The sequence below is a fragment of the Actinia tenebrosa genome, unplaced genomic scaffold (assembly GCF_029948245.1).
Source record: "Actinia tenebrosa isolate PJP-AT-01 unplaced genomic scaffold, QUT_ActTen_1.0 PGA_scaffold15__27_contigs__length_11533743, whole genome shotgun sequence".
Classification (NCBI taxonomy): Eukaryota; Metazoa; Cnidaria; class Anthozoa; order Actiniaria; family Actiniidae; genus Actinia; species Actinia tenebrosa.
In genome coordinates, this window is record NW_028292575.1 from 2,203,297 (window position 1) to 2,231,282 (window position 27,986).

At 37.1% G+C, this 27,986-nt stretch overlaps 2 protein-coding genes across 2 annotated transcripts; one reads left to right on the forward strand and one right to left on the reverse strand.

The window, feature by feature from the left end:
* The first annotated feature begins 75 nt into the window (after nucleotides 1-75).
* Nucleotides 76-27,986, forward strand: LOC116291901 (prolyl 3-hydroxylase OGFOD1-like). Its single transcript, XM_031699131.2, has 15 exons — nucleotides 76-332; nucleotides 420-439; nucleotides 1,444-1,592; nucleotides 2,595-2,641; nucleotides 17,122-17,222; nucleotides 20,092-20,181; nucleotides 20,614-20,640; nucleotides 20,934-21,025; nucleotides 21,899-22,027; nucleotides 22,485-22,598; nucleotides 23,022-23,101; nucleotides 23,407-23,557; nucleotides 24,368-24,518; nucleotides 25,698-25,759; nucleotides 27,768-27,986. Exons 1-15 carry the CDS (start codon nucleotides 172-174, stop codon nucleotides 27,927-27,929), a joined length of 1,536 nt encoding a protein of 511 aa, XP_031554991.2. The 5' UTR covers nucleotides 76-171; the 3' UTR covers nucleotides 27,930-27,986.
* On the reverse strand, nucleotides 3,351-15,037 carry LOC116291900 (uncharacterized). The gene is made up of 4 exons (XM_089030573.1): nucleotides 13,536-15,037; nucleotides 11,048-11,099; nucleotides 8,917-9,201; nucleotides 3,351-6,175 (listed from the first exon to the last, which is right to left on the reverse strand). The coding sequence occupies exons 1-4, from the start codon at nucleotides 14,994-14,996 to the stop codon at nucleotides 3,825-3,827; spliced, it is 4,149 nt and encodes a 1,382-aa protein (XP_088886699.1). The 5' UTR covers nucleotides 14,997-15,037; the 3' UTR covers nucleotides 3,351-3,824.

The window sequence follows — 27,986 nt, forward strand, 5'->3', positions numbered from 1 at the left end:
TTTTTTTTTTGGTTATTGCTTTTTAGAACCAAAGTGGGTTTCCTGTGTTTCTCGACGCACGTGGAACGCCTTCCACTTATCCTTCACGTGCTTGTTCTCCTAGATTTGCACAAAATCAGTTTTTATTTACTAAGTTTCTTTACTTTGTGCTCACAATATTTAACTTTTGACATGAAGTCTTCTAAAAGAAAAGCTAGTGAAGGTAACGAAGCTGAAAACTGCGTTAAAAATGAAGTCAAACAGACGAAATTGGAGGAAAATACAAGAGACAGTTTGTTGAGTGAATACTTGATGGAGAAAGATTTCAAGGCTCAGTTTTCGGATGCTTTTAGGTACGTTAGATAAATCTCCATTTTAACCAGTTGTTTAACTCAAACAACGTTTTTCTAATGTATCGAAATTGCTACTTTGTTTTTCAGAAATGGTAAATCATTCAAAGGTAACCATTACTAATTAGGGAACCATTTACAATATGCGTATAGAGGCTTTGTACCATCTCGTTATGGCAGCTCCAATCTGATTTACTTGAGAAAGAGTCACTTTCCCAGGGGAAAAAGGCTCAATTGTTGTGCCTCCTGTCATGGCTGCCATCACATGATGGTGCAAGCCCTCTATTGCATCAGCATATATTCATATGACCTAAGCTTCAAAGGTTTTACCGTAAGCCTCCGAAAATAAGCCCTAGATTTATATTTGGTCATCAGGACAATAAAAGAACAATAGAATCACCTTTTAAGGGGCGGTTTTGGTATTTGTAGATGAGTGCCAGAGGTTTTAGAAGTCAAATTTATTTCTCCTGGTGACTTCCCATCAAAACCGCAAATGCTGGTGCAAGAATGCCTAGTAAATAACCTCTCGATGCTATCATAGTAGTTATAGTGCAATCTCCTTTAAAATCAACGCAATTCATTATAAACCCTGTATCAACCTTTAGGCTGATCTAAATCAAGGCATGGCTAACTCAAAGGTCAAACTCTGAAACGAGCTCTGGGCTGATCTAAGTCGGGGCACTACTGACTCTACAGATTGAACCCTGAAACAAACTCTGGGCTGATGCAAGTCAGGGCATCGTTAACTCACACATCAAACCGTAAAACAACCTCTGAGCTGATCTAAGTCAAGGAACGGTTAAGTCTGACAAACCCTGAAGCAACCTCTAGGCTAACAGTCTCAGCCAGACACATGGCTAACACACAGATCTAAGTCACTGCTAATCACAGCTAACTCACAGATTGAAAGTTGATTTAGGTACTTGCTTTTGTGAAAAATTGAGAATGCAAAGAAAAATTCCTGAATCAAGGGAAAGACCTTATTAACTCTTCTCACATGAGATGCAATATATAGATAAGACCAAGACCTCTGGCAGAGTTGGGAAATTGCATTATATCAAAGTCATAACAAAGCCACTTTTGTTTTATTTTATTTTTTCTTGTTCCCTCTCAGATTCAGGAGCTGTCATCTACAGCAAGCCATTCACATATTGTTCGCTACCAAACTTCATCTCGGATGAGAAATATTTCAAGGAACTAAGGACAGAACTTCTGAAGCTGAACTTCAATGAAAAATCTAACGACTTGTACAAGTTCAAACAGGTTTGTATTTTATTTAATGACATAAAACGTTTTATGATTTTAATATTGTTTTACTGTGCTAACAATGGTACAGACCCTAACTGGTAACAATTGAACAAAGATCAAGATAAAAAAGTCAATCATGATAGAGCAAAATCTCAGTCAATCATAATCTCTCATTCCCATTGCCTCATTTTGCTGCTTGCTTCTGATTGGCTTAAATCTGGCTTAAGTTTGATTGCCTTTATTTCATAGTTCTGACCCATGATAGCAAACCAACCACTGTTGTAGCAGTCTTCCCAGTAGAAAAAATACCGTCTCACAAACAACTACACAGTATCTGTTAAAAAAATACTACATTGATCAATATGAGGCAATTTCATTTTATTTTCACAGGACAATAAACAATAATAGACCTATCCCGAATTCGCTTGACTGGTCACGAACAATGGTTTCAAGTCGAGGTTGAACTTGATGAATAAAAGAATCAAGTTCAGTCTCGACTTCAAACCATTGTTTCGTGGTCAGTCAAGCGAATTCGGGATAGATTTATTGTAACAAATTATAATCAAATTTTTCCACAATTATTAGATTTTTTATTTTCTGAGATATTCTAGCTAAACTATTGAGCTTTTATGTGGGATATAGCAATGCTTACTTATAGGAGGCAGAAACATGAATCCCTTACTGTCTTGAAGTGATCGGGGCTTTCAGAATAAGCTAGCAGCCATCAAAGCTCCAGTGGTTAACTACTTTTAAGTTAACTGCCGGCTACGTTTTCTTTTCTATAAAATACCTTTTTTTTCCTTTATCAGATCACAGCTAGCCTATTCAGAACTAATGACCAACTACTCCAACACATTCTGAAAGCCCTAAATAATAGTCACCTAGCTTTATAATGACCCTGGAATGACCCTCTTTTGATGTGACCCTCTCTTGAAATAGCTACGTGTTTTCAAAACTCAGATCTTTAGACTGTAGTTAAAATTTAATCAAATATTTATACATTTCTAATTATTTTAGAGTGATGACTTGAAGAATCATTCTAATAAACTCATGGCAACATTGAGGTAAGAGATAATAAGTATGCAACCAAAGGTATAACTTTTGTATCACAGAGACTGTGATGAGCTTGATTATATACATAGCAACATTAAGGTCAGAGATAATAAGTATGCTACCAAAGGTATAACGTTTGTATCAGAGGCTGTGGTGAGCTTGATTAGATGTGAGTATACACGTTTGCATATGGAATATGCTCATTATAAATATTAAAGTTATTAATATTAAAGTTATTAATATTATTACTGGTCATCAGACAATTGACCAGTCAGAATAAAAATATGTAACGATAAAAGGGTAAATTTTACACCATGAAAAGATGAAAAAACTGACGTTTTGGAAGCTAAGTCCTTCTTTTACTCCAATGAAGTACTAGCGTCCAAAACGTCAGTAAGTTTTTTCATCTTGTCATGGTGTAAAATTTACCCTTTTATCGTTACTGTTTCATTAGGAACACAGATGCTGCTCACACTAGTTTTTAGCTAGTTATCTCTTCAGAATAAAAATATCATGAATTGTCTGGTCAAATATTTGCTTTGCCAGACATTTTGACCAGTAACATTAAGCCAGACACTACAGTAGTTACGATTGAGCTCAAAATAATTTTGCCTCTCATCATATATTATGATTAATATACATTCATTGATAGAATAAAAGGACAATGCATAATATATATAATTTATAATGAAAGAATATAAACACATATCACACATTACATCAACTGATAATATTTTTAATCATTAAACTAAATATGGGTTATTTACAAACCAATTACTTTTCCCTTTGCTAATAAATATTTACAACAACATTGGCATTACTTCATCAAGTCTACAATATTTAATATCAATACAAAGCGTAGCCTGCATAGCAGCACTTTAAAAGTGCCGGTGACAGACAAAGTTGAAAAGCTATAGCTAAGGCTAGTACCTTAAAATTAATGTTTAAAACATTTCTACTCATGAAAATGATTATCAAAACTAATGTTCTTAAGACTTATTGAAAAAATCAAAGGATTTCAAAAAAAAGAAATACTTAATTTGAGTTTACTCATGATAATTACAATATAGATCAATAAATTCAATGTTTTTCTAAAAAAATTATGAAAAAATTATGAAAAAAATAATAGTGTGATTTAAATTCCACTGTATGAAAGGATTTAATATCGTAAAAGTGTTGAAAGGTTAATATCTATTAACACCAAACAGAAACTCTTTCACCCCTCAATTCCAGCACAAACACTCGTCCATCATCTGTAACTACTACATTAACAGGACCATCCATCTGACCAACACCTGGATCACGGCTACCAAATGACCTTATAAACTGACCTTCTTGTGTGAAAAGTTGAACACGGTTATTATAACGATCACAGACAAGAATCATGTCTGGACCATAAACAGCCAGTCCATATACACTATCACTACTTTCTTCGTCTCCTCCAAACTTGTACAAGAAAACTCCATTCACATCAAAAACACGAACATAGTTTCTGTCTAAATAAGATACAAAGTATTTCCCGTTACCATAGGTGATGTACCGAGGCTGCGGTTCATCATTTTCAGGCATATCAAACTCATGAACTAAATCTCCTTGTTTACTGAACACCTTGATACTTGGTTTGATACCCAGTTCTTGTTTTCCCCAACAGCACACTGCGATGTTTTTATCATCGTTAACACACATTCCATGCGGGTCAAACCATTGGTCATTTCTGTAGATGGTTCTTACATAAGTACCGTTCAAGTCAAACTCTTGTATCCTGTCTTTATCATCTGGACCATCACTGACAATTATTCTGTCCTCAATAAACACCACTCCACATGGATACAACAGTTGACCTTCTCCTGTTCCTTGGCTGCCAAACTCTCTTAAATAGTTTCCATCAAGGCTGAATATTTGAATACGGTGATTATCACAATCAGCAATGGCTATCTCTCCATTATCACTGACTGCTATCGACCATGGAACATTAAACTGTCCTCTGCCACTTCCCTTTTCTCCAAAGGTTTTCACAGGTTTTAACAACTCCTTCAAATCGAGTATCTCTATATTCTGAGGCGAGTTCTTGATCCTTTCTCCTCCAATATTCACCTGAATTTCGTGCCGTCCATTTTTTTGTGGCTTAAAACTCACACGGTATTTTCCAGTTTGCTCTTCAAACACTTTGTTTTCCACCTCGTTGCCCTCCACATCTTTGATTCTAACATCAATAGACTCGATTCTTGTGGGACACGCTTTTCCTTCTGTATTCCTGGTGATTATATTGCACTCGTTTATGACACCAGGAGTTGTTTCCAATGTGGATCGAGCAGGGTCCGTCACATTCTTCACAATCCTGCCGATGTCTAGCAGTGATTGCATGACTTGCTCTGTCACGGAGTAATGTATTGTCATGTCACGCTGGATTGGCTGACGGCTCAAGATCGAAGGAGCTTCTGATAACATTTGACTTCTTTCTAGAATCATTTGCTTACTTTCTATTTCCTCATATGCTACATCTCTCTTCAACAGTGCTCGGCAGTGTTGCACAAATTCATCTGAATCTTTTAGTCTTGTTTGAATAGCCTTTTGTTCTTCATGATTTGCTGTCGTTAGTTCCTGGAGCGTCTGGTTGAGTTCCTCCTCCTTCGCTATTCCGTGTTCTTTGGCCATCTTGCAAATCATTTTAACTACATTTTGAACGTCCTTCTTTGCCACGTCTATCTCTCTTTGAATTCTCTCTATGTTTTCTTTAGATTGTTTTAATTCTTGTCCATCGTTTTGTTTTCGTTGCTCTACTCGATTCACCGCTCCTTCGATCAAGTTCCTTGAGTCCTGTCCAGCGTCTTCTAAGCTCTTCAGTTGGTGGTTTAGATGATTCAAAGTAGCGCATTTTTGGCAAACGCTGAGTCTACATGTTTCCTCTTGACAATAGTATTCAAGCTTCTTTCTCTCGTGGCACTTGCACAGCATCTGGGTTTTGATGAAACTGTTTACGTCTCCCTCCCTAAATGGATCGAGCATTATTGGTTGGTGTTCATCTCGTATTTCTCTGAATAACCGATGGGCGTTGCAGCAAGCCTCACATATCAAGCCATTACACTGCTGACAAAACGCCACCAAGACTCGCGGTTGTTCACAGCTCACACAATGGGGCAAAACTGGTTCATTAGCTATGCTTTTCATCGCATGAAGCAAGTCCAGAAGAGAATCCAAGTAGAACGACGAAGGTAGCTTCGAAGGGTCACCATCTGGCACAACTACCGTCGTGTTGCAAAATGGACAGTCCATTCGATTCCCGCTCTGATATAAGTCAGGGGCGATACATCTTGCACAATAACTGTGAAGACAGGAGAGAGTTTTGGGCTGAGTGAGTACATCATGACAAAGGGAGCAGGTCAGTTGTTCTTCCAAGGTGTCTATGATGTCTTCGAGCGATTCGATTGCAGCCATTTTCACAGGGACGCAGAAAAGGAATGCAGCGAGACAGATTTCTTGGAACTGGAATGTGATATTTAAAGTAGTCACATGAAAAGAGAATGTGGAGAATGCGTCATGGAAACATAATTATCTAACCGTTTACCCTTGACCACAACTTCTTGCAGCTGAAATCAAAGGTTTCTAAAAAATCCACATTGAAAAGCAGTTGTTGCACGAATCTTTGTGCTATTTCCATTAACCTTTTGAGAGTAGAAAACGTCTAAGTGAAATAATCAATAAAGAGACGTGAAGAAGTTGTGGTCACTTAAAACAATGAATTCACTAGAGCTTAAAGTGGGTTTCACATCACTGTCTGTTTCATTTCATTATGAACATTATTACTGGCCCCTCAAATGTCTTGGTGGCTGGATTGTCGCTTCTATCCACCACTTAACAATAAATCAGTTCTATAGTTTGTTTGTTTGTTGTTTGGACATGAAGAAGTTGTGGTCACTTAAAACAATGAATTCACTGAAGCTCAAAGTGGGTTTCACATCGCTGCCTGTTTCATTTCAATATGAACATTATTAGGGACCCTCAAATGTCTTGGTTGCTGGATTGTCGCTTCTTTCCCATCACTTAACAATAAATCAGTTCTATAGTTTGTTAGTGGGATCACTTTTCTACGATTTCTTTTAGAGCAGCCAATTTCAAATACCATGCATCAGTGAGGATGCCCTTCATGGTTTCTAGAAATGAAATATTTTGAATATCAAGTGAGAAGTGGACCATTTGTGAAAAACAAGCTTGATCTAAATATATACCACATTGTGAAAGCCAGTGACTGCACCAATAATCACCTTTATCGGTTTATTATTATGATGATAAGTTAATAAAGCCAGTCTGGTCTAATTCCTGCTATAAATGAATAGATCTTTTTGTTTTAGTTGGAGAATCAACAAAAATAAACACAGCAACATGAAGAAAGAACAAGTATGACAAGCATGACAAATATGAAAAATTAGGCCTTTTTTATAAAATAACAGACAACGGGAAAAAAAAGTGATGAATCAAGAATTAAAGGTAAAATTGTTTTAAAACTTCAGGACTGTCTTAAATCAATTCAATAAATTATTTCTTGGTTTCTTTTCGTTTCTATTGGTGTTCTCTTTTTTGTCTTTGTTTTATAAATTCGTGAGGGTAACCTAATAACTCTAAACATTAATTATATATATGGATATGTAAATATGAGGAGGAAGGAAATAAAAAAATAAAAAATACTAATATATATATATATATATATATATATATATACAGCCATTTGCAAAAATTATGGCCGTTTCAAATATAAATACAAGTATATCAAAAGTATATCAGACACTCGATTGCAGAAACGTTGTAGTATACATTTATACATTTATGCACATATCTAATGAGATGCATAATACAAAATAACCATTTTCAATGCTTAAAACCAACTGATTTATAATCTGTCCGATCTAACATACAAGAAAAAAATATTTTGACAGTCATTGAATGAAACAAACAATAAATAAAGCGATTTTTCTGTTTGCATATCATTAAATATACTGAATAAATTAGATATTTGTATAAATGTATACTACAAGGTTTCTGCAATCGAGTATATATATATATAGTATAAGTCAAACTACATTTTTCCCCACAAGCCTGTTTCGTGAATCGCTTCACTCTTCAGGGGATTTAATGATAAGAATATTTGTGACTATCATTTGTGTAGAAAAAATATATATAATTAACTAGGTAGTAAATATAGTTCAGCTGTTTGTATCACAGGGCTTATAATAATGGTCAGTCATTTATAATTGAAACTTTTCCTTTCATATATTTACCTTGCTGGTCATTTTTACTAGTAGAGTACAAACACTAAAAGTGTGCAACACTTTGCACTATTTAGTAGTAAATAGTGCTAATTAAACAATAGAAAACAATAGAATTAGAGTGCAATAAACAATATAACCGTGAAACTTTAGTAATACTAAATAGTAATGATGAAAAGGTAAATTATACACTGTGAAAAGATGAAAAAACTTACTGACGTTTCGGACGCTAGTTTCGCTTACTCCGACGAAGGACTAGCGTCCGAAACGTCAGTAAGTTTTTTCATCTTTTCACGGTGTATAATTTACCTTTTCATCATTACTGTTTCATTAGAAACACCGACGCAGCTCACACTAGTTTTTAGCTAGTTATATCTTTTTAATACTAAATAGCACAATTTCATGCAAAATCCATTGTCTTCTATTGTTTAATTAGCACTATTTCGTACTATTCAGTAATTAGTGTTTCACGGATTAATTGTTTGCACTCTAGCATAATTTAGCAGTATTTAGTTTTTTTTAAGGATATATAGTCTTTAATCAATAATTAATAATAACAATAATCTCTAATCAATAATTAATAAATTTTAAATATTTATACATTTTTTCAAGATTGTAAAAAACGAATAGAATTTGTCCATTATTTAAATATGAATATGTTAATATATAATACTTACAAAGAAGAAGGAATTATAAGATGAAAAACTGACTAATAAGGAAAATTGAAATATATATTAAATATCTAACTATGTATCTTTATCTAAAAATCTACGTTAATAAGCTAAAAATCTAAATTTATAAAATGGCGCTTTCAGCAACCTGAATGTCTAAGTCTATGTTGTTTATATCATTATAAGTTCTTTTTATAGTCCTTGAGCCTCGTAGACATACAAGTGCAGATCTTAACAGAGAGAAACAAGTCTTGGCCCTAATCCATGCCATTGTTTTGTGGTACTCTTCACCTTTCTTTCGGGCTATCAGTTCAGCAAGCCTGCTGTGATATGTTTTGCATTCTTTACTCATACCTCCTGTTGTACAAAAGACAAGGGGAGTAAATGTTCCATGTTCGATTTCGTTTACTCTTTCGGTGTATTTCCGCTTCTTGTCATTTTCATGTAGCTTGTAGATTTTGGGTAGATCTAGATCTTTGTACGTATCTGCATTTGGGTGACAAACCCTTACATCAAAAAAGGCAGAACGTTGCTTCTCCCAGAAACCTCGTGCATGGATGTCAAGTCTTGCGTCTGCAGCTTTGTTTGCTCCTTTGCTTAGTTTCTCATCTGAGATTGATTGTAACAAGGGCTCAATCTCTAGCAGTATTTAGTGGAATTTGTTACACACTTATAGTATTTGTACTCTAACAAATCGATGAAACAGAAGAGGTATAACTGAGCTATAACTAATTTGATATAAATTTATTATTAATTCATTATTAATTCATTATTAATTTATTATTAATTTATTATTAATTCATTATTAATTTATTCATAATTTGGTATTATTTAATTATTAATTTATTCATAATTTATTATTAATTTATTCATATATTTTTTTATTTCATTATTAATTTATTAATAATTTATTATTAATTTTTATTATTAGTTCATTGTTTTTTATCGTTATTAATTTGGCCAGTAATAATATTACTGCCAACTGACTGGCTGTTACTACAAATCTCACCGAACTCACGACCACACCCTAATTCGTCTACTGCCACGCCTACTTTTGTCAGTAGGCGAATTAGGGTGTGGTGATGACACATATTTTTGACGTGTCGCCACAGTTCGGTGAGATCCTTAGTATTTTAGGCCTTCTACATTCATCGATAAAATAAAATAGCAATATGTATTATATATAATTTATGATATAACAATATAAAGCTCATATCAGGAATTTCATCAACTGATAATATTTTTAATCATGATTAAACTAAATATGGAATATTTACAAACCAATTACTTTTCCCTTTGCTAATCAATATTTACAACATGATTGGAATTACTTCATAAAGTCTACAATATCAGAAAAACACACACAGCTGCTCAGCTAAACTAATATCACAATCTGATATGGTACAAGATTAACTGTAATTAACGATAAGAGCAAAGTTACTTTTCTAAGAGAAGAAATCAAAATATAGCCGTTTCCCTGTGAGTATTATACAAGTTTGAATGATATTGAAGGGTAATAATCAAACTTAGTTTACAATATGAGATATAAATACACAGCTGATCAGCTCATTCACTTATATCACAAAACTTGAAATATATAATCTGCTCATGATAATAATGAGGGATTTGCAAAACCAATCCGCCACTAACTCTAGTCGCGTAAAATTATCCTATTAACATAAATACACACGATCCTCAGAAATCCGCCACTAACTCTAGTCGCGTAAAATTAACCTAATAAAGTATAGATGCACACGATCCCCAGAAATCTGCCACTAACTCTAGTCGCGTAAAATTAACCTAATAAAGTATAGATGCACACGATCCCCAGAAATCTGCCACCAACTCTAGTCGCGTAAAATTTTCCTAATAACATAACTGTTTACCTCTATTTAAAATCCCCAAGCGATTCCAGAAAACCAGAAAATCCGAGCACTTTCGAAAACAGTTTCGAAAGAAAGATTGGCCGATTTCAAAGAGAAATGTGGGAAAATTTCGGACTGCTTGACGTTTAGTCACTTCGTTTTCTAAAAACCCCATTGGCTCTCACTTAGAGGGCCACGCATGGCGGTAAGTTTCCTCTTTCTTCAACAGGTATATATAAATATATATTCTAGGGCGAGTTCTCGATCCTTTCTCCTCCAATTTTCACCTCAATTTCGTGAAGTCCATCTTTTTGGGGCGTAAAACTCACACGGTATTTTCCAATTTGCTCTTCTGACACTTCCTTTTCCACCTCGTTGCCCTCCACATCTTTGATTCTAACATCAATAGACTCGATTCTTGTGGGACACACTTCTCCTTCTGTATTCTTGGTGATTATCTTGCACTCGTTTATGACACCAGGAGTTGTTTCCAATGTGGATCGAGCAGGGTCCGTCACATTATTCACAATTCTTTGAATCCTCTCTATGTTTTCTTTAGATTGTTCTAATTCTTGTGCATCGTTTTGTTATCGTTGTTCCACTCGATTCGTCGCTCCTACGATCAATTTCTTTGAGTCCTGTCCAGCGTCTTCTAAGCTCTGCAGTTGGTGGCTTTGATGATCAATCAAATCAATAAAGAGACATGAAGAAGTTGTGTTCACTTAAAACAATGAATTCACTGAAGCTTAAAGTGGGTTTCACATCGCTGCCTGTTTCATTTCAATATGAACATTATTACTGGACCCTCAAATGTCTTGGTGGCTGGATTGTCGCTTCTTTCCCACCACTTAAAATTATATCAGTTCTATAGTTTGTTAGTGGGATCACTTTTCTACGATTTCTTTTAGAGCAGCTAATTTCAAATACCATGCATCAGTGAGGATGCCCTTCGTGGTTTCTAGAAATGAAATATTTTGAATATCAAGTGAGAAGTGGACCATTTGTGAAAAACAAGCTTGATCTAAATATATACCACATCATTGTGACAGCCAGTGACTGCACCAATAATCACCTTTATCGGTTTATTATTATGATAATAAGTTAATAAAGCCAGTCTGGTCTGATTCCTGCTATAAATCACAATGAATAGATCTTTTTGTTTTAGTTGGAGAATCAACAAAAATAAACACAGCAACATGAAGAAAGAACAAGTATGACAAGCATGACAAATATGAAAAATTAGGCCTTTTTTATAAAATAACAGACAACGGGAAAAAAAAGTGATGAATCAAGAATTAAAGGTAAAATTGTTTTAAAACTTCAGGACTGTCTTAAATCAATATAATGATTTATTTCTTTGTTTCTTTTCGTTTCTATTGGCGTTCTCTTTTTTGTTTTTGTTCTATAAATCCGTGAGGGTAACCTAATAACTCTAAACATTAATTATATATATGGATATGTAAATATGAGGAGGAAGGAAATAAAAAAATAAAAAATACTAATATATATATATATACAGCCATTTGCAAAAATTATGGCCGTTTCAAATATAAATACAAGTATATCGAAAGTATATCAGACACTCGATTGCAGAAACGTTGTAGTATACATTTATACATTTATGCACATATCTAATGAGATGCATAATACAAAATAACCATTTTCAATGCTTAAAACCAACTGATTTATAATCTGTCCGATCTAACATACAAGAAAAAAATATTTTGACAGTCATTGAATGAAACAAACAATAAATAAAGCGATTTTTCTGTTTGCATATCATTAAATATACTGAATAAATTAGATATTTGTATAAATGTATACTACAAGGTTTCTGCAATCGAGTATATATATATATAGTATAAGTCAAACTACATTTTTCCCCACAAGCCTGTTTCGTGAATCGCTTCACTCTTCAGGGGATTTAATGATAAGAATATTTGTGACTATCATTTGTGTAGAAAAAATATATATAATTAACTAGGTAGTAAATATAGTTCAGCTGTTTGTATCACAGGGCTTATAATAATGGTCAGTCATTTATAATTGAAACTTTTCCTTTCATATATTTACCTTGCTGGTCATTTTTACTAGTAGAGTACAAACACTAAAAGTGTGCAACACTTTGCACTATTTAGTAGTAAATAGTGCCAATTAAACAATAGAAAACAATAGAATTAGAGTGCAATAAACAATATAACCGTGAAACTTTAGTAATACTAAATAGCTCAATTTCATGCAAAATCTATTGTTTTCTATTGTTTAATTAGCACTATTTAATACTATTCAGTAATTAGTGTTTCACGCATTAATTGTTTGCACTCTAGCATAATTTAGCAGTATTTAGTGGTATTTATGATACACACTTACAGTATTTGTACTCTAACGAATCCATGAAACAGAAGAGGTACTTTACTAATTTATATTTACAACATGATTGGAATTACTTCATCAAGTCTATAATATCAGAAAAAACACACAGCTGATCAGCTAAACTAATATCACAATCTGATATGGTACAAGATTAACTGTAATTAACGATAAGAGCAAAGTTACTTTTCTAAGAGAAGAAATCAAAATATAGCCGTTTCCCTGTGAGTATTGCACAAGTTTGAATGATATTGAAGGGTGATAATCAAACATAGTTTACAATATGAGATATAAAGACACAGCTGATCAGCTCATTCACTTATATCACAAAACTTGAAATATTAAATTCGATTCTAATCTGCTCATGATAATAATGAGGGATTTGCAAAACCGATCCGCCACTAACTCTAGTCGCGTAAAATTATCCTAATAAAGTATAAACACACACGATCCTCAGAAATCCGCCACTAACTCTAGTAGCGTAAAATTATCCTAATACGATGAATATACACGATCCCTAGAAATCCGCCACTAACTCTAGTCGCGTTAAATTTTCCTAATAGCATAGCTGTTTATCTTTATTTAGAATCCCCAAGCGCAGAAAACCAAAAAATCCGAGTAGTTTCGAAAACAGTTTAGAAGGAAAGATTGGCCTATCCCAAAGAGAAATATGGAAAAATTTCGGACTGCTGGACGTTGAGTCACTTCGTTTTCTAATACCCCATTGGCTCTCACTTAGAGGACCACACATGGCGGCAAGTTATCTTTGTCTTCAAAAGGTTTCAGTATGTATACATTTTGAGGCGAGTTCTTTATCCTTTCTCCTCCAATTTTCACCTGAATTTCGTGCCGTCCATTTTTTTGTGGCTTAAAACTCACACGGTATTTTCCAGTTTGCTCTTCTGACACTTCCTTTTCCACCTCGTTGCCCTCCACATCTTTGATTCTAACATCAATAGACTCGATTCTTGTGGGACACGCTTTTCCTTCTGTATTCCTGGTGATTATCTTGCACTCGTTTATGACACCAGGAGTTGTTTCCAATGTGGATCGAGCAGGGTCCGTCACACTCTTCACAATCCTGCCGATGTCTTGCAGTGATTGCATGACTTGCTCTGTCACGGAGTAAAGTATTGTCATGTCACGCTGGATTGGCTGACGGCACAAGATCGAAGGAGCTTCTGATAACATTTGACTTCTTTCTAGAATCATTTTCTCACTTTTTATTACCTCATATTCTACTTTTCTATCCAACAGTGCTCGGCAGTGCTGCACAAATTCTGAATCTTTTTTTCTTGTTTTCGAAATAGCCTTTTGTTCTTCATTGTTTGCTGTTGTTAGTTCCTGGAGCGTCTGCTTCAGTTCCTCCTTCATCGCTATTCCGTGTTCTTTGGCCATATCGCAAATATTTTCAACCACATTATCAACGTGCCTCTCTGCCTTGACAATCTCTCTTCGAATTCTCTCTATGTTTTCTTTAGATTGTTCCAATTCTTGTCCGTCGTTTTGTTCCCGTTGCTCGACTCGATTCACCGCTCCTTCGATCGATTCGCTTGATTTCTTTGCAGCTTCTTCTATGGTCTGCAGTTGGTGGTTTTGATGATTCAAAGTAGTGCATTTTTGGCAAACGCTGAGTTTACATGTTTCCTCTTTACAGTAGTATTCAAGCTTTTTTTTCTCGTGGAACTCGCACAGCATCTGGTTTTTGATGAAACTGTTTACGTTTTCCTTCTTAAATTGATTGAGCTTTATTGGCTCGTGTCTATCTTCGACTCGTTTAAATATCTTGAGGGTTGTATGAACGTTGAAGCAAGCCTCACATATCAAGCCATTGCACTGCGTACAAAATGAATCCAAGACTTGCTTCTTATCACAGCTCTCACAATGGTGCAAATCTTGTTGATCAACTTCGATTTTCATCTTGTTTAGCAGCTGCAATAAAGAATCCAAGTAGAACGACGAAGGTAGCTTTGAAGTATCGCCGTCGGGCACAACTACTGTCGTCTTGCACATCGGACAGTCAATTCGATCATCGCCTTGATTCCCGCTCTTCTGATACCACTGGGCGATACATCTTGTACAATAACTATGAAGACAGGAGAGAGTTTTGGGCTGAGTGAATACATCTAGACAAAGGGAGCAGGTCAGTTGTTCTTCCAAGGTGTCTGTGATTTCTTTGAGCGATTTTATTGCAGCCATTTTCGCAGGGACGCAGAAAAGGAATGCAGTGAATCCGATTTTCTTGGAAAAGAGAGTCATCTTCAAAGGAGTCACGTGACGACCCTATTGAGACAGCGTCACGGCAACAGACTACGAGTCTTATAGCAACGTCATCTCGCAGTAGTTTTTATTGTAAACATTCTTATTGAAATAAAACTGTAAACCAAATATTTGTCCTACATTTTGATTTATTTTTTGAGAGCAAAAATTACAGGTCTCGAAATAATCCATAAAGACACAAGAAACATTTGTGGTCTCTTAAATCGCAGGCTGCTTCACTGGATTCAGCATGTACACAGGAATGTCTTATTGTTGCTTCTTCCCCACCACTGAACGAAAAATCTATAATTTATGAAATCTTTAATCTACTGCGCGTCAGGTCCGTCAGTGATAATATACTTCTCAGCTTCTAGATATATTTGCGTTTTTGAATGGTAAAATGAGAAGTCTTTTATTTCGAAGTTAAATGATAAAAGTAGACAGTTTCGACCCAACAACTGTCGTGTACTTTCATCCATTACCTTAAACTTTGCAATAAAATCCTTTTACAAGAATCTTCTTCTTTGAAATAATAAGTCATTTATGGAACACAGTCAGGGTCCAAATTATTCAAGGTTTCAACTCAGACAACAGTGAGCCAATAACTGTAGCAGGTGTTTTCCAGTAGAATTAGGATTTTGTCCCACCAAACAGTTAGCATACATTACTTTCAAGGGAACTAGTTTCAGTTTTTACAGGAAAGTAAAAATTTAAAATTCGCTAAATATTATTGCTATTATTTTGATACTGATTTGAGTTAAATCTTAAAACTTGGCTACGTCTAATAGCAACTAAGAGAAATCTTTTTCGTTCTTATTTAGATTTGTTTTGGAACCCAAATTGTTTAGTTTTATTCTGATGAGGTGAATCCTTTTTTTGTCACTATTCACTGGCAAACAGATCTCGCGAACACTTCGTATCAACGACAAGTCGCCGATAGCTCCCGATGATAACCGATAAGTGCCTCAAGGGACACCTCGCAGCACCTCGTATATGGGTCCATGTGGTGTCCAATGTCCGCCAAAGTGCTAACTTGGTCAAAATACGACAAGAATTATCGAGTGAGCCCACGATATCGATCTATTGGATTGCGGTAGAATGTCAAACACGAAAACATGCATTTCAAAACAATGAAGAAATCCGAAATATCAAAAGTAGCGTGTAGAATACGAAATGTTGAAGGTCAAATTTAAAAAATACCATTTGAAATAAGAAAAGTTGTGAGTCAAATGAAAAATATTGACAAGAATAAAGAGAGTACATTGTAGATTATCAACATCTGTTGCTGTCGTGGGTCAACCACGTAGCGCCGACATCACTTTTGTCCAGTGTCCTCTATCCTGGGCGGATAAATAAATAAATAGAAATAAATAACTTTATTTAAGTGTCGATGTATTTAGTTTATACATCTAATTGGGGACACTGAAATGAAACTGAAATGCAGAAATAATCAAAGAAGCATAAAGTGTTTTAAGAATCCCAACTGGCAAGGAGGCAAACCAGTTGGCTATTTACAAGCATGGTCGAGAAACGGAATTTGAACTAATCGAAAACCAGGACAGTCTCAGCTGGTGGACTCAGCGGGACTGGAACTTAGCATCACCGGGTTTGTAAGGTGTTTGATTCGTTTTTCATTATTGGCATCAGTCTGTTAAAAGCATCTACGGCCCTACCAATACGGCAGTTTAGCTCTGGAGTGAGTTCTCCTTTCGCCGTGCAACCCAAACATAACAACCTTACCTAACTCCAACTGTTACAGGAAACCAACTTGTCATTTCCCAATTTACTTTCACGTAGCATTCGGACCCTTCATATATGTTTCTCATGATCCTCACGATTTTTTCTTAAGACCTTTCACAGATAATCTCGGCGTACACTATAATTGGGGCTTTAAAATCATTAAAATTTATTTAAGCTTGTGGTTGCATCTCCAGGCTCTTTTCAACCAGTTGTCTCAATGCATAGCATTGGTAAACACATTATCTTTTAAAATGCGAAATTCAGAATGAAGTATTGTCATAGCATAATGATTAAAATGATTTTCACTTGTTTTTTGTCTCTTCAGAAAGACATTGTACCATGACTTCAGACTGTGGTTAGAAGGAGTGACAGGATTTGAACTAACAGACCAGGTTGATATGTCTTGTGCAAAGTATGAACACACAGGTTGGTGAATGGCTTGGTTTTAAAATACCCTTGTCTATCACTACTCTCTATCCCAGCCCTCTCACTCTCCCTCTCCCTCTCCCTCTCCCTCTCCCTCTCCCTCTCCCTCTCCCTCTCCCTCTCCCTCTCCCTCTCCCTCTCCCTCTCCCTCTTCCTCTTCCTCTCCCTCTCCCTCTCCCTCTCCCTCTGTCATTTTTCTGAAATTGGGACTAAATTAGCTTGTTTAATTCCCGATGGACCGACTGCTTATAATGATTATCTAATTAGAATTGGCTCAACATTCACCTTACGACACACATCAGTTGATGAACTTATGAAAATCATTAATTCTATTGACGTTAAAAAAGCGACAGGTCTTGACGGTATACCATCTCATTTCATCAAGATTGCTTCACCAGTAATAAGTCAATCACTAGTGAAGCTATTCAATCAATCAGTTGATAAAGGGATTTTTCCTAACGGCTTGAAACTTGCGAAAGTTACGCCAATTCATAAAGCTAATGACAAAGATGATTTGAATAATTACCGTCCCATTTCGGTCTTACCTACTATTGCTAAGATTTTCGAGAGAATAGTTTTTAACCAGTTATATGAGTATCTAAACTCAAATAATTTACTTTCTCAAAAGCAGTCGGGATTTAGACCGCTTCATTCGACTACTACTGCACTCCTAGAAGCCACAACGGAGTGGCTTACCAATATGGATGAAGGTAAATTGAACTGTGTCACTTTCCTAGATTTTAAAAAAGCTTTTGACACAGTAAATCACTCCATACTTCTCCACAAATTATACTATTATGGGATTGCAGAAGAGTCGATAAAGTGGTTCAAATCTTACCTCACAGATCGTAGTCAGAGATGCTACATAAACCATACCTTATCTAGCTCTAGAACACTCGATTGCGGCATCCCTCAAGGCTCAATCCTTGGGCCATTATTATTTATTATTTACATAAACGATCTGCCAAATAGTGTCAAATTTTCAAATGCTAGAATGTATGCTGATGACACAAGTCTCACCACTTGTGGCACATCACAAAAGACTCTATTTGACGAGGTGAACGCTGATATTTCCAATATTCATAACTGGTTGAAAGCTAACAAACTTAGCTTAAATTCAGCTAAAACAGAGCACATGTTTATTGCTTCTGACGATAAATTGAAAAAAATTACCTCCGAACCACACATATATTTAAATAGCAAACCAATTACTAGAGTCTCTACAGCAAAAACTCTGGGTGTTGTGATTGACGAACGGGTGTCTTGGGTTGCTCATATTGATTACATTTGTAAAAAAATATCCTCTGGATTGAGTGGCATAAGACGAGTCCGCGATTACATCCCCTTGGAGACAGCTATTACCATATATGAGGCTCTCGTTTTACCTTGGTTTGACTATTGTGACGTGGTATGGGATAATTTACCAGTAACGTCTGCTGAAAGATTGCAAAAAATGCAAAATAGAGCTGCAAGAATAATAACAAAAAGCAGCTACGATGTCAGATCTAGTGATATTTTAACTTCTTTAGGCTGGAAAAGCTTACAAAGAAGAAGAAAGGAGCATAAAGCAATAATGATGTTTAAGACTTTAAATGCACTTGCACCAAAATCTGTAAGGGAACTCTTTTATTTTCAAGAAAATACCTACGATTTTCGTGGTAGAGAGAAGTGCTTAAAGTTACCGAAACCCAGCACTGAGTTTTTAAAAAGAGCTCTCTCTTATGACGGTGCAAAAGTGTGGAACTCGTTACCCCAAAGTGTCAGACTGTCCAATAATTTAAAATATTTTAAGAGGAATCTTTCGTCTGTTGGTCCTTAACACCTTAATTACTATAATATTTTTGGGGGGTAGATGAGAATGTATTTCATAAATCTGTCTATATATTCTTAACGTTATTATTAATTTTTTATATATATTACCTATGAACTCGGTTTTCATGAAAACCAATTTGTACATTGATGAAATTTCCCGAGATTAAATAAAAGACATCTCTCTCTCTCTCTCTCTCTCTCCCTCTCCCTCTCCCACTCCCTCTCCCTCTCCCTCTCCTACTCCCTCTCCCTCTCCCACTCCCTCTCCCTCTCCCAGCCCTCTCCCCCTCCCCCTCCCCCTCCCCCTCCCTCTCCCTCTCCTACTCCCTCTCCCACTCCCTCTTCCACTCCAACTCCCTCTTCCTCACCACCAATACATTTAACAAATAAAACATCTTTTCACATGCCCCATTCTGTAATAAATCACAAACGAAGTGTAAAGAGAAAGAGCAGTAGGCGAGTTTTCCTGAGTCCTTTCACCTCTTCCAAAAGTGCTTTATTACCAAACGGAACTTGGAATAAAGCTGTTTTATTTGTTGTGTTATGTGCAGGAGAAAGAAAAATATATATTGTAATTTACAATGCTGTTGTCATACTCTTCTTTGTAAAGTTTGTGCAGCGTGCGCGAATGGTGTCAATTTAACTATGCTCTGTTCACTAATAAACGTAGTTCTTGACCAATCAGAACACGTGTCGAATGTTCATCAGCTGAATAACAAGTTTTCAATAAAATCTTTTCTGGTTGACAGCACATGGTGGTCAGTGTCAGTTTGATCACCATTTGGAGCAGATAATGAGATTCAAAAACAGCTGACTGCCGGAACCCAATTTTTTGAGAAAAGAAGCATGGTGCATTCTGGTTTAACTTCGGTACAAACCTCGCTTTTTTCATCATGCCGATTATTTTTCTGACCCAAGCTAGACCACAATGCACCTTGAGCTTAATCTCGTTGCCAAACACATAACTAAGAATTACAATTATTGATAACCGAATACTGGGATCATAGTTAGTAGAGGGGGACTCTACTAACTGTGCTGGGATATATTTTGTATCTAGATGTATTGCTATGTCATGATGATGAACTTGAAGGTCGTCGAGTGGCCTATATTCTGTATCTTGTCCCCCCCTGGACAGCTGAGGATGGAGGTATGTGATATAAACTGCGTTTGCACACGGTACCGGACAAACTTTTAACCGGGCAAAAATTTGACCTTTAAATACCATTTACACGGAACTGTCTCTTTAATTGTATAAAAAATACGTTCTATTTACACGGAACTGGATCCAAATTTGCACGGCCACGATTTTTTTGTTGGGATAGCTTAGTCCCGTGTGAACGGAACGTCAACCCCTAAACGTGCAAATTTTTGACGGGTTAAAAATTCGTCCGGTACCGTGTAAACACAACTCTAGTCTTCAATAGAAAATTTCCGTCAAATATTCATTGGAATTTGTGAATATTTTGATACTGATACGAGGCTAGCCCTGGGTAAATGAGTCTGTAATCAAGGAAGTGGTATTTCACCAATTTTTATGTTGTTTTACGAATCATTGCTCCATTTTTATTCTTTCTTTCAGGATCGTTAGATCTTTTTTCAGTTGATGGTAAGTCTGTGTCAAGATATGTTAAAGTTGCCAATAAAACAAGAAAAAATAATGTCCCTACAACCATCATCATCATCATCATAATCACCACCATCATTATCACCACCACCATCATCATCACCATCATCATTATCACCTCCACCATCATCATCATCATCACAATCATCATTATCACCTCCACCATCATCATTATCATTATCTATTGTTGTGGCTGTAACCCCACCCTACCCCTGACAGTATATAGCAGTGGTAACAACTTCCAGGTCAAGATATTCATTTCTTTTGTTTTGCAGAACATGGTCAGCCAGACAAGATAGTAGAGTCGCTGATACCAAAGGAAAATTCTCTGGCCTTTTTTGAAGTGTCGCCTGTTTCATTTCATCAGGTAAGCAAAAGGCTGGCATACAAGTATTACGCTCGCCTCTCACGTCTATGGTCTCGAAATCATTTGCTGGACCCAGCATCACATGTGAGCAGAGTTTGTTGGGTCTCTCCCTTGATTCAAGGCGTTTTCTCCGGATTATTTCTCACATCTAACTGACAATTCGAATTGGAAATAGCCGTGTTAGGTCTTTTATACGGAGCGAGGAAAAGCGAAAACTAAGATAAAATGAATCAACTTTGTTTATAAAGGATGACACTTGACAGTAATTCAACTAATAAATTCGTGGTCCTTTTTTAAAGTCTCTAGTTATTAGAGACGGGAGTGCCATTAACGTGGTCATCCAAGCCACGTGAAGGTCTAACCTTTTTCAGATGTATTTAAGGCCGCACCTTGTCAGACCCCGAGCGTTGGTCGGAGAGCCTGGAGAAAAACTCTGAAATCAAGGGAGACCTACTAGTAATGCCGAGTCTGGGAGTCAAACTCAAGACTCCAGAGGTGGGAGGGGAGGGCCCTACCGCTAGACCACCACCCTTGATTCCCTATAGAGGGAGAGACCTACGAGATGCCGAGTCTGGGAGTCAAACCCGAGACTCCAGAGGTGAGAGGGGAGTGCCCTACTGCTACACCAGCACACTTGATTCCCTATAGAGGGAGAGACCTACGAGATGCCGAGTCTGGGAGTCAAACCCGAGACTCCAGAGTTGAGAGGGGAGTGCCCTACCGCTAGACCACCAATTTTGATTTCCTATAGAGGGAGAGACCTACGAGATGCCGAGTCTGGGAGTCAAACCCGAGACTCCAGAGGTGAAGTTCTATACATATAGGTTTCTCTAAACTTTTTATTGTTTCGTTTTTCAATTCCTTTTTTTGAAGGTTTCTGAGGTCTTGTCTGAAAGCAAGACACGCCTGTCAATCAGTGGCTGGTTCCATGGCAACCCACCCAAGCGAACTCCCCCTTACACAGAACCTTGTCCAGTGACAGTACCACCCAAGCCGTTAGAGGTAAATAAGAAACGCAAAGGTGAACAATTTCCCCAAGGGGGGTGGGGTAAGTCATTCTCCTTCCAGCTACCCACTGACCATTATCACATTCACAAAATAAGGAAATAACGTTCGTGCCTTAGAAAGTGTCTTGAATTGGAATGAATGGAAACTTTTTTGCAGGCACAAAACTGGGTTAGATATATCGACAATCACAGACTCGGTGAACCAGAATAGATTTCTCTAACTGTTTTTTAGTTGAAGCCTTGGGTCGTGGTTTTGGGCCGCGAGTAAACTTCATATTTAAAATGAGCTTGTTAGATGTGTTGTTATCTACTTGAGGGTATCTCCGGGTTCTCCGGTTTTCCTCCCTGAATGTAGTGTTAGTGAGAGTGGAGGGAACCTCACAGAAGAGCCTATTGCGGGGAGTCCGAGGGTCGTAAATAGTTTTCAATTCAGGGTTGTTTGTTTTTTTCAGGATGAGTGTTTGGTTGAGTGGATCAATCCCATCTATCTCGATGAAGGAGTTGTCTCACACATACGAGAAAAATTTGAAGATGAATCAGAGATTGAACTTCAGGACTTTCTCTTGGTAGGTCAATTTCTATTTCGATTACGCCATATGTAGGGGTCCCAAAATAAACCTCTGTGGTACTCCCTCGATGAAGGAGTTGTCTCTTACATGCGAGTAAAATTTGAAGAGGAATCAGAGATTGATCTTCAGGACTTTCTCTTTGTAGGTAATACTATTTCATATACACCGTATGTAGGGTCCCAAACTAAACCTCTGTGGTACTCCCTCATATATAATATTTACTTCACTTGGTGCGACCTGTGGCACTCTCTTTTTTCTAAGACGTAACTTCATCTGTCAAAAGCTCTTTAAATTGTCTTGGCTAATATTTCTTACTATGGTCTAACCTTTTTATACAATTACAAATTTCTAAGGCATCTCCAATGCGACCTTCTGTTTCTACTACAAAGATGAATTTTTTTATTATTATTATCTTTAAAGGAAGATAAATATGAAGAAGTTCTAAAAGCCTTGAGAAGCGAAGATGTAAAGTGGGCATTCATTGGACCAGCCAATAAGAGGTAAGGAAAACCCGAGATTAATAGTCCTCTAAGGACAGCATTTGTAACTACATGGACACCATGTAGGGCAGGACTAGCCAATCACGATGTGAAGGGAAAGTGTGACCCAATTAATGTCTTATCTACTTCATCCACTTTACCCACTGTACACAATGATCTGTTTTTTATTATATAGACATTATGAGTGTGCATCCACCGATAGTGTACCCGCTGTACTCAATGATCAGTTTCGTATTACAGACATTATGAGTGCGCATCCACCGATAGTTTACCCGCTGTACTTAATGATCTATTTTGTATTATAGACATTATGAGCGCGCATCCACTGATAGTTTACCCGCTGTACTGACAGATCTCAAAGAGCTTCTCAAATCATCACCGATGTTCAAATTACTGAGAACATTCACTGGACTTGACCTTGCAGATACTCCGCTGACCAGCAAGGACAAAGATGAGGTAAATCATGTCAAGGTTTAATTTGATGTTTGACTTCACTTTCATTTACGTGACTACAGAAGTTTAAAAAAGGGTTGATGAAGGTTTTGTTGGATGTCATATGTTGCAAATTGTATGTTTTATGTTGCAAGTTGCATGTTGAATCTTGCATCTAGCAAGTTCCGGCATATTTTCTTCTTGTGCTGACATTTTTTACATATGAATATAATAATAAGATTCAAGCTCAGGAAGCAACATACAACATACAACATACAACATACAACATACAACATACAACATACAACATGCAACATGCAATATGCAACATGCAACACTAACATGCAACATACAACATGCGACATACAACATGCAACATACAACATGCAACATACATCATGCAACATGCGACATACAACATGCAACATACGACATACAACATACAACATGCGACATGCAACATACAACATGCGACATGCAACATACAACATGCAACATACATCATGCAACATACAACATGCGCCATACAACATGCAACATACAACTTGCAACATACAACTTGCAACTTGCAACATGAAACTTACAACATGCAACTTGCAACATACAACATGCAACTTACAACATGCAACATATAACATACAACATGTAATAAAACCTTTATCAGCATTTTTTCGATATAGCGGTATATACTTTATGATATATGCCATCATAAAGATTCTCGACAGTGGTTAAGATGTACTTCCATTCTAATACTTCCATTCTAATACTTCCATTCTAATACTTCCATTCTAATACTTCCATTCTAATATCAAAATATTCTTACCACTGTAATAGAATGACGAAAGCCAAGGTTCCTCGTCAAGTAACCCTCGCTGCCGAGGTGAAATTCGACGCTGGTCGCATGGCAGTTACACTCTAGTACACGATACAGACCCTGAGAGTGCAGAGTACGCCCTGGACGCTATGCTGTACTGTGGGTGTGAAGGTACTATCAACACTCAACATTCTACCTCGGTTAGCCATTCCAAGGTTGATTAACAGACTGGGTTGGGGTTGGCATTGCAGTGCATTGTGGGACTGTTTTGGGAGACGTATTTCCAAGATGGCTTCTATTTCGTCCCCTCAAACAGCCCCATGATGCACTGCAAATGCCAACTCTACGCAATCTTTTACTTATCCTTGGAATGGCTAGTTCACACCACAATTTAATCTCCTTGAGAATAAGATTCTATGTTTGAGTTGTATCCACATTTATGTGCCTTCTCATAAGCAACCATTAAACAAAGAAATGATACTCTAGGGAATGACACATGGTCTTGAGAATAAGATTCTTTGTTTGAGTTGTATCCATATTGATGTGCCTTCTCATGAGCAACCATTAAACAAAGAAATGATACTCAAAGGAATGATATGTGGTCTGAAATGGGAAAATATTGTGCCGAAGGCCAAAGGGTTTATCATAGGCATGTAGTTTTAAACAAATAATTGACTTTGTTGACAGCAAACAGTATTGGTCCCACATAACTCAACCCTATCCTCCATGTTCTTAGATCTAGGAATGACCTATCTTTCATCGCTTATCGCCTATCTTCTCTGGTCCCAAAACGTTTTTCAAAAAAGATGTATAGAGGTTTTGCACCACCACGTGACGGCAGCCATGTTAGATGGCAGGAACAATACAATCGTTTTACGTGAGAAAGAATTCAGTTCCCAATAGCAATGGGATTTTATTGTCGTGCCATCTAACCACAGGCAGCCCAAGCAGTATTATGAGATGAGCACATGATGGTGCAAAACCTGTATTAAGCTTAAACCTTTTGGACCTTGCCTATTGTATTTTTCATACACCATAATATGGCTGACGAGAGCACGAAAACAAGGTCACTCAGTCATCTTGCAAGGCTGAGCAAGGCTGCTCATTCAAGTCAGACAAGAGGTCCATTTCTATACTTTTCTAATATAAATGCATTTAATGTGCTATTATATCTTTTATTGTGAACTAATGGCTGGATGATCTCGGTTTCGTGCACTTGTCAGCCATTATGAGAACGGTGTATAAAGGGTGCCCACTCAATAGAGGTTTGTAGAGGAATTTCAGGATCATGCAGCTAGCTTAAATCATGGGTGTGGCATTACTAATATATTAATATTATTAATATTTTAGGATGGGATAGCGAAGAATGGGGCGGATTTACATCATATTTGGCAAGTGAAGAAGACGAAGAGGTTAGAATAAACCACTATAAACAGAAACTAAACGAATATAATAATTTTTTTCAATGTAACGATTAAATAAGAAGTAAGAGTTAAAAACCGCGTAATAAACGTTTCAAACAATAACAAATATACAATAGTTTGAAGTTGAGGAATTTGGGTCAATATCATATATGTTTAGAAATTGGCCCAAATGCAATGGTAGACTGTTTCGTCGATACAGCGGCCATATTGCCAGGGGCAAAGCAAAGAAAAGATGACGGAAAATATATAGAGTTGCAAACAGTATAATTATACAACATGCTCTACTTCTGCACATGCGCAATTATATGGTGATGCTGTTTTTACTACGAGTCAAGTGAACATCAGGTTTGCTCTTCCACCACCCTGCACTATGCACTTTTTCTTTAGACCTTGGGTATCACCTAAAGCATCATCTATAGGCCCAACAACACAACAGGCCCAATTACAAACCCAAAATCGAACTTGAATAGTTATCCATGGTAAAAGTAGCACCAACATATGCTTGCACATGTGCAGAATTGGAGTATGTACTATAATTACCCTGTGCAGAAAGCAGTAATATACTGATCCTGACAGTGTTGGGTCTTTCGGGTCTAACACCAAACCAGGGTATAGCCAGGGGACCAATAGTTGCGCTTGTGGTACTCCCTCATTACATCTCCCTCAGTAAAGTATAGGTGGCATGCACTGCTTATGCATCGCTTCTCACCAATGCGACCTAGGTTCGTGTCATGGCAGTATCAGTGTCGTGTGTGAGTAGGGTTGATTGTTGGTTCTCTCCTGTGCTCCAAGGGTTTTTCTCCCATTTTTCTCCCTCTGTAAAAATCAACTTGTAAATTCTAATTCCATCTTTGGGTATTCGCCTAGTATAGAACTTACGGCTCTATTGTGATTTTCCCACGCTGTGCAAGGGTGGATCCAGGGGTGGCAAAACGGGTGACTAGTCACCCCTCGTCTAAAATTTCTCAGTATGTCCTTGGTAAAGGTCATCCTCGAATTCCTGGTAAAACCTTTGTAATAGTCATCCCCCGTCTTAAATTTCTCAGTACATCCTTAGTGACAATCACCCTCCAATTCTTGGTAAAACCTTTGTAATAGTCACCCCCCGTCTTAAATTTCTCAGTACATCCTTAGTAACAGTCACCCTCCAATTCCTGGTAAAACCTTTGTAATAGTCACCCCCCGTCTTAAATTTCTCAGTACATCCTTAGTGGCAGTCACCCTCCAATTCCTGGTAAAACCTTTGTAATAGTCACCCCCCCCCCCCCCCCCCCCCGTCTTAAATTTCTCAGTACATCCTTAGTGACAGTCACCCTCCATTTCCTGGTAAAACCTTTGTAATAGTCACCCCCCGTCTTAAATTTCTCAGTACATCCTTAGTGACAGTCACCCTCCAATTCCTGGTAAAACCTTTGAAATAGTCACCCCCCCCCCCCCCCCCCCCCCCCCGTCTTAAATTTCTCAGTACATCCCTAGTGACAGTCACCCTCCAATTCCTGGTAAAACCTTTAAAATAGTCACCCCCCGTCTTAAATTTCTCAGTACATCCTTAGTGACGGTCACCATCCAATTCCTGGTAAAACCTTTGAAATAGTCGTCTTAAATTACTGGATCCGCCCATACTTTGATAAAATAAATAAATAAAAAGCCCTTTTTTCACGAGGATAGCACTTAATAGCCAGTGACTAACAAACCTGTGGCCCTCATACCGTGATCGAATCGGAACTTAAAAGTTGATTTTTGCGGAGGGAGGAAAACCGGAGAACCCGGAAAACCCTCGAAGTACAGGAGAGAACCAACAAACAACTCTACTCATACACAACACCGAACCCGGCGGGAGTCGAACTCGGGTCGCATTGATGAGAGGCAAGCGCTCACACCGCTACGCCACCCGTACTTCTTACAATAGTCAAAGCTGATATAAAGATTTATATCTGTATTTTACCTTAAATGCAGACGTTTTGAATGATATGTGTCTTGTTTTTTCTTTTTTTAGTTGTTATCCGTTCATCCATTGACCAATTCATTAGCCTTAGTGTACCGTGACATGGAGACGTTGAAGTTTGTGAAGCACATCAACCACAAGTCTATAAATACTGCAGCTTCAGCTAACACAGAACATGGCTTTTGTGACATTCATTTCGTGTATTATGAATAACTATATGATTACGAAAAAAAATTATAAAGTCAATTTAAAAATGGTGACCATTTTGAA